Below are 13,042 nucleotides of genomic sequence, written 5' to 3' on the forward strand. Positions count from 1 at the left end.
AGAGGAGGCGGAGGATAGAGGAGAGGGAGGAGAGGAGAAAGAGAGAAGGAGAGAGGAGAGGAGAGATGAGGGAAGAGGAGAGGAGAGAGAGGGAGGAAGAGCAGGGGAGAGAGCGAGAAGGGAGAGGAGGAGAGGGGAGAGAGAGAGAAGAGGGGAGAGAGGGAGAGGGAGAGAAGACCCAGAGATGAGACAGAAGGAAAGTAGGGAGATGGAGGGAGGGAAAGATGAGGGGAGGGAGAGAGAGATAGAAGGAGGGGAGGAGATGTGGGAGAGGAGAGAGAGGGTTGAGAGGAGACATCGATGGGAGAGGAGAGGGGACACGAACGAGGGACCCCTGCTAGCCCTTGGAGAGGAGGAGCCAGACAGCAGCACATGTTTCACGTTCAGAAGTTTGGCATAATTAGGCCATTCGGCCCAACGAGACTACTATGCTATTAGTATCTATCTCTCACTCCTAACCCAATTCTCCTGCCTTCTCACCATAGCCCCCAACACACGCACTAATCAACAATCTATCTATATCTGCCTTAAATATAAATACCCACTGACTTGTGGCCTCCACCGCCGACTGTGGCAACGAATCCCACAGATTCACCTCCCTCTGGCTAAAGAAATTACTCCTCATCTCCTTCCCAAAGGAACGGTCTTTAATTCTGAGAACTCAGCGAATAGGTTTACTATTGTGAGCAGTTTTGGTCTGCAAATTTGAGGAAGGACAATCTTGCTATTGAGGGAGCCCAGCGTAGGTACACCAGGTTAATTCCCGGGATGGCGGGACTGTCATATGCTGAGAGAATGGGTTGACTGGGCTTTTATTCACTAGAATTTAGAAGGATGAGAGGGTGATCCCGATGTTGGGAGAGTCCAGAACCAGGGGCCACACACAGTTTCAGAATATAGGTTCGGCCATTTCGGACTGAGATGATGAGAACATTTTCCACCCAGAGAGTTGTGTGAATCTGTGGCCATTGAGGACTGAGATGAGGAGAAACGTTTCCACCCAGAGAGTTGTGAATCTGTGGCCATTTGGGACTGAGATGAGGAGAAACTTTTCCACCCAGAGAGTTGTGTGAATCTGTGGCCATTTGGGACTGAGATGAGAAACCTTTCCACCCAGAGAGTTGTGTGAATCTGTGGCCATTGGGGACTTAGATGGGGAGAAACGTTTCCACCCATAGAGTTGTGAATCTGTGGCCATTGTGGACTGGATGAGGAGAAACCTTTCCACACAGAGAGTTGTGAATCTGTGGAATTATCTGCCACAGCAGGCAAGTTAATTCCCGGGATGGTCGGACTGTCAGATGCTGAGAGAATGGGGCGGCTGGGCTTGAACACTCTGGAGTTTAGAAGGATGAGAGGGAATCTTATTGAAACATATAAGATAATTAAGGGTTTGCACACGCTAGAGGCAGGAAACATGTTCCCGACGTTGGGGAAATCCAGAACCAGGGGCCACACAGTTTAAGAATAAGGGGTCGGCCGTTTAGAACGGAGACGAGGAAACACTTTTTCACCCAGAGAGTTGTGAGTCTGTGGAGGCCGGTTCTCTGCATACTTTCAAGGGAAAGTTAGATAGGGCTCTTGAAGATAACGGAGTCAGGGGATATGGGGAGAAGGCAGGTACGGGGTACTAATTGGGGATGATCAGCCATGATCACAGTGTATGGCGGAGCTAGTTCGAAGGGCCGAATGGCCTCTACTCCTGCACCTGTTGTCTATTGTCTAACTAGGATTTAATTTGGCTGAGTTTTAAGCATGCTTATACTGGGCCTAAGGGCCTGTGCCTGTATTAAACTGTTCTAAGATCTGTGTCATCTTTTCTCTACAGGTACCTTAACCTATCAAAAAGACTTTACATCTGAATGATGATATTTACAGTCTTCTTGGCCATTGGTACGTAATGTTCTTTCAATACTTTCACAGCCATAAACACAGAGCGACACCAACAGAGACTCGTGGACATCCATGACCAACATGCCCCATTCTACACTCGTCCCACCCCCGACCAACATGCCCAATCTACACTAGTCCCACCCCGACCAACATGCACCATCTACACTAGTCCCACCCCGACCAACATGCCCCATCTACACTAGTCCCACCCCGACCAACATGCCCCATATACACTAGTCCCACCCCGCCCAACAAGCCCCATCTACACTAGTCCCCCCCCCTCTCCACATGCCATGCCCCATCGACCAACATGCCCCTCTACACTAGTCCCACCCCGACCAACCAGCCCCATCTACACTAGCCCCACCCCGACCAACATGCCCCATCTACACTAGTCCCAGCCGACCAACATCCCCCATCTACACTAGGCCCACCCCGACCAACATGCCCCATCTCCACTAGTCCCACCCCGACCTACATGCCCCATCTACACTAGTCTCACCCCGCCCATCATGCCCATCTACACTAGTCCTACCCTACCAACATGCCCCATATACCTGTCCGCATTTGGCCCATATGCCTCCCAACCTGTCCTATCCATGTACCTGTCCAAATGTTGTGATAGTCCCAGCCTCTGCCCGATCTATTCCTCTGGTGATTTTGTACACCTCTATATAAGATCGCCCCTCCCTCATCCTCCTGCGCTCCAAGGAATAGACTCCCAGCCCTTTGCCCCGACCTCCCCCTGTAGCTCAGGCCCCTTGAGTCCCGGCAACATCCTCGTATATCTTCTCCGCGCCCTCTCCAAACACGAAGACATCTTTCCTGTAACACGGTGCCCAGAACTGAACCCAAGGCTCTAAATGCTGCCTCACCAACGTCTTGTACAACTGCAACGTGGCCTCCCAACTTCTAGACTCAATACTGTGACTGATGAAAGCCAAAGTGGCCAAAGCCTTGTTGACCACCTTATCTACCTGCGACTCGACCTTCAAGGAACCATGCACCTGTACTCTTAGATCCCTCTGCTCGACAACACTACCCAGAGGCCGGCCATTCACTGTGTAGGACCTGTCCTAGTTCGACGTCCCAAAATGAAACACCTCACCTTTGTGTACATATAAAAAATGTCCCCAGTGTGTAGGATAGTGTTAGTGTGCGGGTATCGCTGGTCGGCACGGACTCGGTGGGCCGAAGGGCCTGTTTCCACGCTGTATCTCTAAACTAATTGGAACATTTGCCGACCGGCTTGGCCGTTAACACACTAGTTTAGTTTAGAGACACAGCACGGAAACAGGCCCTTCGGCCCACCGAGTCCGTGCCGACCCACTGAGTTACTCCAGCACTTTGTACCTGTCCACGTTCTCCAGAGATGCTGCCTGAACCATTGAATTACTCCAGCACTTTGTGGCTTTGTTTGAATGCCAGCATCTGCAGTTCCTTGTGTCGGCATTAACAATCGATGTGTTTTTTTTTCAACCGTTTAGCTGCCTTCGGAGTTAAGAACGGATTTGGTTCTGAAGGTGAGCCTCTAGTCAATATATTCCTGCTCGGTAATGAAATAACGGCAGAGCCAGAGAGAGAGAGAGAGAGAGAGGGAGAGAGAGAGAGAGAGAGAGAGAGAGAGAGAGAGAGAGATAGAGAGAGAGAGAGAGAGAGAGAGAGAGAGAGAGAGAGAGAGAGAGAGAGAGAGAGAGAGAGAGAGCGAGAGAGAGAGAGAGAGAGAGAGAGGAGAGAGAGGAGACAGGAGAGGAGAGGAGATGAGGATGAGGGGAGCCGGAGGAGAGAGAGAGACAGCAGACCAGACAGTAGAGACATGACAGACTAGAGAGAGACAGGAGACAGAAGACAGGAGAGAGAGAGAGTGTGTCAAGTCAAATCAAGTTTATTTGTCACATACACATGCGAGATATGCAGTGAAATGAAACTGGCAACGCTCGCGGACTTTGTGTAAAGACACACACACAACCAAACAGACGGAATTGAACAGAATCACATTTTTTGTTACATATTAAATATTGTGGGCGGAAGGAAAATGGAAATAAAACAGCACTTTAAAAAAAAAGCAGTAAGTAAAGGTTAGTCCCTGGTGAGATAGGAGTGGGAGGATAACCATATAACCATATAACAATTACAGCACGGAAACAGGCCATCTCGACCCTTCTAGTCCGTGCCGAAACATTCGTTCATTCAATGCATTTCGTTGTCTCTGGACTGTACACTGACAAGACAATTCAATTAAAATAGAATCGGGGATCGGAATCTGAAACACATAATCTCCCCTAGTCCCATCCCCTACCTCTGGGAAGAAACTCCTTCTCATCCTCTCCGTTCTCACCGCAAGGCAACGAATGCGTTTGCCCCACCGTAGAAGCTGGAACCGAGTCCGTTGCAGGGGGTGGAAGGGGAGTCTCTCGTGAGAAAGAGGAGTTGGCTCTGGAGTTGCACCTCCCTGATGTATAGTTCCTGCAGGGGGGGGAGAGGTGGAGGAAGTTCCCAGAGTGAGTTCGGCCGAACGCACTACTCTCTGCAGAGCCTTCTTGTCCTTGGCAGAGCAATTCCAGAACCAGATGGTAATGTTCCCGGACAAGATGCTTTCCACCGCCGCTGAGTAGAAGCACTGTAGGATCCTCGGAGACACTCTGAATTTCCTCAATTGCCTGAGGTGGTAAAGGCGCTGCCTTGCCTTACTCACGAGTGCTGAGGCGTGTGATGCCCATGTCATATCTTCGGAGATGTGGACTCCCAGATATTTAAAACAGTTCACCCCATCCACAGGATCCCCATTTATACTCAATGGAGTGTACGTCCTCGGATGATGTGCCCTCCTAAAGTCCATGATCAGCTCCTTCGTTTCTTTTTGATGTTCAAGAGGAGGCTGTTCTCCTGGCACCAGAGTGCTAGATCAGCCACCTCCTCCCGGTAGGCCTTCTCATCATTGTCTGAGATCAGGCCCACCACCACAGTGTCATCAGCAAACTTAATTATTGAATTGGAGCTGAACCCTAGCCACACAGTCATGTGTGTACAGGGAGTACAATAGGGGGCTGAGGATGCAACCCTGGGGCGATCCTGTGATCAGGGGAGAGAGACTTCGATGTATTCCCTCCCATCTTGACTACCTGGGAGCCCTGGCGGTGAGAAGTCCAGGGGGAGGACACAGAGGGGGGTGAGTTGAGGAGAGAAATTCCAGGGACGCTTCCCGGCCAGAGAGGGTGGGGACTATCGTGAGAGAAGGGGAACTGTAGGATGAACAGCATCCTCAGTAGCCCCCCTTCTGGGAAGGATGGGAGGAGAGCGGAGTGCAAAGACCTGGGAGACCGCAGGAGGATCGTCCGTGGACTGTTCGGACGGTATGCAAACTGCAACGGGTCCATGTTCCGAGGGAGGAAGGCACAGATGTGTTTCTTCACCAGCTTCTCAAAGAATATCATGACTACTGAGATGAGGGCCACCGGATGGTAGTCATAGAGAGAGAGGAGGAGAGGAGAGAGGAGAGAGGAGAGAAGAGAGAGGGGGGAGAGGGGAGAGAGAGGGGGAGAGAGAGAGAGAGGAGAGGGGAGGGAGAGGAGAGGAGCGAGAGAGGAGGGGAGAGAGAGGAGAGAGGAGAGAGAGAGAGAGAGAGAGAGACTGAGAGAGAGAGGAGAGAGAGGAGAGAGGCCCGAGGAGAGAGAGAGGGTAGGTCAGAGAAGAGAGCGCAGGAGTGAGGGGAAGAAATAAATGAAGGATTGAGTTGACATCTCTTGCCCGTTTACAGATGTGTTGTTGGTCAGGTTGACCAATGGGACATCTCCATGCTCGGGGGAGGGTGGAGATCTTCCACAACCAGTCGTGGGGTACGGTGTGCGATGACTACTGGGACCTTGCTGACGTGGTGGTCGTGTGCCGGCAGCTGGGCTGCGGCTTTGCCGAGCTCGCCCACGGCTCGGCAACCTTTGGGTCCGGCACGGACAACATCTGGCTGGACGACGTCAGGTGCGATGGCATGGAGCAGAACCTCGGGGAATGCACCTCCCAACACCTCGGCAAACACAACTGCCACCACCGGGAAGATGCAGGAGCCGTCTGTAATCGCGGTGGGTACCCCTCCCCTCCCCCCACCTCTCCTTCTCTCCATCCCTCAATCCTTCCATCCCACACCCACCCTCCTTCCCTGAAGCCAGCACTCACCTGTGGAGACAACATTGCATCTCGGAGATGTCTATCTCTCTATCTCTCCCTCTCCACCTCCCCTCTCTCTCTCTCTCCGTCTCCTTCTCACCATCCCTCAATCCTTCCATCCCACACCCACCCTTCCTTACCTGAAGCCAGCACTCACTCGTGGAGACAACATTGCATCTCGGAGGTGTCTATCTCTCTATCTCTCTCTCCTCTCTCCCGCCTCTCTCTCTCCTCTCTCTCTCTCTCTCTCCCTCTCTCTCTCTCTCTTCTCTCTCTCTCTCTCTCTCCTCTCTCTGGGCTTGTTGCTGTGTGTTTTTAATATACCCCCCGAAAAGCCTGTTTCTTTGCCTCGATGTTCTCTCTCTCTCTCTCTCTCTCTCTCTCCATCTCCATCTCCCCCTCTCTCTCTCTCTCTCTCTTCCTCTCCTCCCTCTCTCTCACCGCACCCCTCCTTCCCTGAAGCCTCACATCATCTTCCATGGAGACAACATTGCATCTCGGACAACATGCATCTCGGAGATGTATATCTCTCTATATCTCTCCCTCTCCACCTCCCCCCTCTCTCTCTCTCCGTCTCCTTCTCACCATCCCTCAATCCTTCCATCCTTCACCCATCCCTCCTTCCCTGAAGCCACCACTCGCCCGTGGAGACAACATTGCATCTCGCAGATGTCTATCTCTCTATCTCTTTCTCTCTCTCTCTCCGTCTCTCTCTCTATCTATCTCCTTCTCTCTCCTTCCCTCCATCCCTCAATCCTTCCATCCTTCAACCACCCCCCTTCCCTGAAGCCAGCACTCACCTGTGGAGACAACCATTGCAGATCGGAGATATGTCTACCTCTCTACTCTCCCTCCCCTTTTCTCTACTTATCTCTCTTTCCCTCTCGCTCTCCCTCTCTCACCCTCTCCCTTTCTCTCTGACTCTCTACCCCTCTCACAATTTCTGTCTCCCTTCCCCCTCTCTATCTGCCCCTCTTTCCCCTCCCACTCCCTCTCTCCCTCCCTCTCCCCCTCTCTCTCCCCCCCCCCCCCCCCCCCCCCCCCTATCTCTCTCTCTTGTATAGGGCTCTAGCGATACCACATCTGGAGTATTGTGTACAGTTTTGGTCTCCAAATTTGAGGAAGGACATCCCTGTGATTGAGGCAGTGCAGCGTAGGTTCACCAGATTGATCGCTGGGATGGCGGGACTGTCATATGAGGAAAGATTGAAACGACCAGGCTTGTATTCACTGGAGTTTAGAAGGATGAGTTGGGATCTTATAGAAACATATAAAATTATAAAAGGACTGGACAAGCTAGATGCAGGAAAATGTTCCCAATGTTGGGCCAGTCCAGAACCAGGGGCCACAGTCTTAGAATAAAGGGGAGGTCATTTAAGACGGAGGTGAGAAAAAAGCTATATCACCCAGAGAGTTGTGAATTTGTGGAATTCCCTGCCACAGAGGGTAGTGGAGACAAAGTCACTGGATGGATTTAAGAGAGAGTTAGATAGAGCTAGGGGCTGGTGGAGTCAAGGGATATGTGGAGAAGGCAGGCACGGGTTATTGATAGGGGACGATCAGCCATGATCGCAGTGAATGTGACTAGTGCCGGTGCCACAGGGATCTGTGTTGGGTCCACTGTTGTTTGTCATATACATCAATGATCTGGATGATGGTGTGGTAAATTGGATTAGTAAGTATGCAGATGATACTAAGATATGTGTGGTTGTGGATAATGAAGTAGATTTTCAAAGTCTACAGAGACATTTAGGCCATTTGGAAGAATGGGCTGAAAGATGGCAGATGGAGTTTAATGCTGATAAGTGTGATGTGCTACATCTTGGCAGGACAAATCAAAATAGGACGTACATGGTAAATGGTAGTGAATTGAAGAATGCAGTTGAACAGAGGGATCTGGGAATAACCGTGCATAGTTCCCTGAAGGTGGAATCTCATGTAGATAGGGTGGTAAAGAAAGCTTTTGGTGTGCTGGCTTTTATAAATCAGAGCATTGAGTATAGACGCTGGAATGTAATGTTAAAATTGTACAGGGCATTGGTGAGGCCAAATCTGGAGTATTGTGTACAATTTTGGTTGCCTAATTATAGGAAGGATGTCAACAAAATAGAGAGAGTACAGAGGAGATTTACTAGAATGTTGCCTGGGTTTCAACAACTAAGTTACAGAGAAGGGTTGAACAAGTTAGGGCTTTATTCTTTGGAGCGCAGAAGGTTAAGGGGGGGACTTGATCGAGGTTTTTAAAATGATGAGAGGGATAGACAGAGTTGATGTGGACAAGCTTTTCCCACTGATAGTAGGGAAGATTCAAACAAGAGGACATGACTTGAGAATTAAGGGACAGAAGTTTAGGGGTTACATGAGGGGGAACTTCTTTACTCAGAGAGTGGTAGCTGTGTGGAATGAGCTTCCAGTGGAAGTGGTGAAGGCTGGTTCGATTTTATTATTTACAAATAAATTGGATAGGTATATGGACGGGAAAGGAATGGAGGGCTATGGTGTGAGCGCAGGTAGATGGGACTAGGGGAGAATACGTGTTCGGCACGGACTAGAAGGGCCGAGATGGCCTGTCTCCGTGCTGTAATTGGTATATGGTTATATGGTTATATGAATGGCGGTGCATGTTCGAAGGGCCGAATGGCTTCCTCCTGCACCTATTTTCTGTGTTTCCATATTTCTCGCTGATGTCTCGTTTTGCTGTTGGCCGTTTCAGATCAGCCTCCCAAGCCGACCCTGTCCCTCAGCAGAAGCGCGGACGTGTTGGTGAGGGGTGAGGATATTCTGATCTACTGTGGATCTCTGGGGTTCTACAACAACGCCGCATTCTACCTGTACCGTGAGGGGCAGAGTAGTCCCATCGCCTCCAGGACTCCCACATCCAGAGGCAACTCGGCAGCCTTTCTCTTGACGAATGTCAACGAGGGCCAGGAAGGGAACTACTCATGTGGATATGACGTTGAAGAATCTGGCAGAGTTTTCACCTCTGCTCGGAGTCAATCTCTCACCATTGTGGTGAAAGGTAGGGTCTGTGTCGAACACTTCCTACAAACAGTGGATGCCCTGGTCATCATACATTCTCCAATGTTCTCCACACCCACCAAGTCCGTGCCGACCAGCGATCAATCGCCCGTTCACACATCAGTTTAGTTTAGAGATACGGTGCAAAAACAGGCGGGCCCACCCAGTCCGTGCCGACCAGCGATCCCTGCCCACTAACGCCACCCTACACACACTGGGGACAACTTTTTTATTTTTACACCAAGCCAAATAGCCTCCAAACCCGCACGTCTTTGGAATGTGGGAGGAAACCAAAGATCTGGGAGAAAACGCACATGGAGAAAGTGCAAACTTTATACAGGCAGCACCAGTAGTCGGGATCAAACCCGGGTCTCCGGCACAGCGCCCAGTTCCTGTGGACTGGAGGGTGGCCCTTCGAGCCAGCACCGCCATTCAATGTGATCATGGCTGATCATCCAGAATCAGTACCCCGTTCCTGCCTTCTCCCCATATCCCCTGATTCCGTTACCCCGCGGAGCTAAATCTAACTCTTTCTTCAAAACATCCAGTGAATTGTCGTCCACTGCCTTCTGTTGCAGAGAATCCCACAGATTCACAACTCTCTGATTCCTGGGATGTCAACACTTTCATATGAAGAAAGATGGGATAGACTCGGCTTGTACTCGCTAGAATTGAGAAGATTGAGGGGTGATCTTATAGAAACTTACAAAATGCTTAAGGGGTTGGACAGGCTAGATGCAGGAAGATTGTTCCCGTTCTTGGGGAAGTCTAGAACAAGGGGTTACAGTTTAAGGACAAGGGGGAAATCTTTTAGGACCGAGATGAGAAAAACATTTTTTTCACATACAGAGAGTGATGAATCTGTGGAATTCTCTGCCCGATGTTGTGGAAGTCTAGAACAAGGGGTCACACACACACAGTTTAAGGATAAGGGGGAAATCTTTTAGGACCGAGATGAGAAAAACATTTTTTTTTCACACAGAGAGTGTAAATCTGTGGAATTCTCTGCAACAGAAGGTAGTTGAGGCCACACAGTTCGTTGGCTATATTTAAGAGGGAGTTAGATGTGGCGCTTGTGGCTAAAGGGATCAGGGGGTATGGAGAGAAGGCAGGTACGGGATACTGAGTTGGATGATCAGCCATGATCATATTGAATGGCGGTGCAGGCTCGAAGGGCCGAATGACCTACTCGTGCACCTATTTTCTATGTTCCTATGTTTCTCTGGGTGGAAAAGTTTCTCCTCATCTCAGTCCTAAAAGGCCACAGATTCACAACTCTCTGGGTGAAAATGTGTTTCCTCATCTCCGTTCTAAATGGCTTAGCCCTTATTCTTAAACAGTAGCCCCTGGTTCTGCCCCACCCCCCAGCATCGGGAACATGATTCCTGCCTCTAGCGAGTCCAAACCCTTAATAATCTTATATCGTATATATTTCAATAAAATACTTCCCATCCTTCGAAACTCCAGAGTGTACAAGCCCAGCTGTTCCGTTCTCTCAGCATATGAGAGTCCCGCCATTCCGGGAATTAACCTTGTGAACCTACGCTGGGCTCCCTCAATAGCAAGAATGCCCTTCCTCAAATTTGGTGAGCAAAACTGCACACAATACTCCAGGTGTGGTCTCACCAGGGCCCTGTACAACTGCAGAAGGACCTCTTTGCTCCGATACTCAACTCCTCTTGTAATGAAGGCCAACATGCCATTCAATACAATACAATACAATACAATACAATGTATTTGTTATTTGAACCCCATTGAGGTTCAAACGAAACGTTATTTCTGCAGTCATACACACAAGAAAGACCCAAGACACAACACAATTTACACAAACATCCATCACAGCTCCACTACTCCTCGCTGTGATGGAAGGCAAATACTTATCTCTCCCCTGCACTCCCCATTCCCCTCCCGATGTCAGAGTTAAAGCCCCCGGCGGGCGCTGGTAATTGTCCCGCAGCCATTCCGAGCCGCGTGGGGCGATGATGTAAGGCCCTGCTCCAGGTACTCTTCAACCCCGCAACACGGGCGGGAGAAGTCGTCGTTGCGGAAGCCCCGAAAAGCGGTCTCCCAGCAGGGACCCGCGGGCTCCCGGTGTTACTGCCTGCCAGACCTGCGGTTGGAGCCTCCGAATCCCCGGGGTCGGGTCGCAGCAGCGCGCCACCACCGCTCTTCCCGCTCCGAACTCGGCCAGCTCCGCGATGGTGATTAGGTCCGCAGGCTCCGTGACTGGAGCCCCCAGGTCGTTCCTGCTGGAGGCCGCTCCACGGTTCTAGGCCCCAACGACAACGGGTTCCCCGTGCAGGGGATAGATTTTTAACTCTCTCTTAAATCCATCCAGTGATTTGGCCTCCACTGCCCTCTGTGGCAGGGAATTCCACAAATTCACAACGCTCTCACCTCAGTCTTAAATGGCCTCCCTTTTATTCTGGACTCGCCCAACATTGGGAACATTTTTCCTGCATCTAGCTTGTCCAGGCCTTATATAATTGTACATGTTTCTATAAGATCTCCCCTCGTCCTTCTAAACTCCAGTGAAGACAAGCCTAGTCTTTTCAACCATTCCTCATATGACAGTCCCGCCATCCCAGGGATCAATTTCGCGAACCTACGCTGCACTGCCTCAATCACAAGGATGTACTTCCTCAAATTAGGAGACGAAAACTGTACACAATACTCCAGGTGTGGTCTCACCAGGGCCCTATACAACTGCAGAAGGACATTAGATGACATTAAATGAGTCTGCTATCTCTTGTATCCGTCGAGGTTGTGAATTTGAATTACCAAGAACTACATGAGCCTTGAAAGTCACATTCACAAGTTGCAGGAGTAGGATGAAGCCTTTCGACTCTTCCATCTAGTTGAGCACCTCATATTCTGCTTTGGCAATTGGCCCTGGAGAAGGTCCAGAGGAGGTTTACAAGAACGATCCCATGAATAAGTGAGTTCATGTTCACAATGAGCCTTTGTCGGCATTGAGAACTAACCTCTGTTTTTTTATTTCGTCTTTCTTACAGATCAACTCAAGGGTCCAAAGATTCGTGATAATGCCCGGGCCAGCATTCTAGTCCGTGGCCAATCGCTGGAGATCACTTGCGAAGCTCCAATCTTTCTCTCGGGCTGCCGTTTTCACCTCCACAAGAGAGGAGACGACAGTTTCAAGGCATCCATGGTGGCAACTGCTCGCTCCAACTCCGTCACGTTCCAAATCTCTGATATAACATCCCGGGAAGAAGGGAACTATTCGTGTGACTACCAAGCAGAGATAGCCGGAAAGTTTTTTAACTCAACTCCAAGCTTGGATCTCAAGGTTGAAGTCATTGGTGAGATATAGAAATATAGAAACATAGAAAATAGGTGCAGGATGAGGCCATTTTACATATATACATCAATGATCTGGATGATGGTGCGGTATATTGGATTAGTAAGTATGCAGATGATACTAAGAGAGGTGGGGTTGTGGATAATGAAGTGTGATAGTTCCCTGAAGGTTGGAATTCATATTGATAGGGTTGAAAAAGAAAGTTTTGGTGGTGAGGGCATTATTAAATCAAGAAGCATTGAGTATAGAGTTGGGGATGTAATGTTTTAAAATTGTACAAGGCATGGTGAGTGCCAAATTCTGCAGTATGGTGTACAACTTTGGTCGCCAATGCATAGGAAGGATTGTCAAACAAAAATAGAGAGAGTACAGAGGAGATGTACGCGGAAGTTGCCTGGGTGTCACAAATAACTACAGAGAACGGTTGAAACAAGGGGTAAGGGCTTTATTCTTTGGTGAGGCGGGGGAAGGTTAAGGGGGGGACTTGACAGAGGTCTTTAAAAATCCTGAGAGGGATTGGATGAGATAGACAAGTGACTGTGGATCAGGTTTTCCACTGAGGCAGGGAAGATTCAAACAATTGGAGGACATGACTTGAGAAATTAAGGGACAAACGTTTAGGGGGGTAACATGAGGGGGAACTGCTTACTG

General features: G+C 49.8%; 1 protein-coding gene across 1 annotated transcript; it reads left to right on the forward strand.

Annotated features, from left to right (window-relative positions):
- Window positions 1-1,215: 1,215 nt before the first annotated feature.
- LOC129716146 (deleted in malignant brain tumors 1 protein-like) lies at window positions 1,216-12,403 on the forward strand. Its single transcript, XM_055666023.1, has 5 exons — window positions 1,216-1,893; window positions 3,381-3,416; window positions 5,651-5,969; window positions 8,768-9,073; window positions 12,087-12,403. Exons 3-5 carry the CDS (start codon window positions 5,675-5,677, stop codon window positions 12,401-12,403), a joined length of 918 nt encoding a protein of 305 aa, XP_055521998.1. The 5' UTR covers window positions 1,216-1,893; window positions 3,381-3,416; window positions 5,651-5,674.
- Window positions 12,404-13,042: the final 639 nt, after the last annotated feature.

The sequence above is a fragment of the Leucoraja erinacea genome, unplaced genomic scaffold (genome assembly GCF_028641065.1).
Source record: "Leucoraja erinacea ecotype New England unplaced genomic scaffold, Leri_hhj_1 Leri_1746S, whole genome shotgun sequence".
Lineage (NCBI taxonomy): Eukaryota > Metazoa > Chordata > Chondrichthyes > Rajiformes > Rajidae > Leucoraja > Leucoraja erinaceus.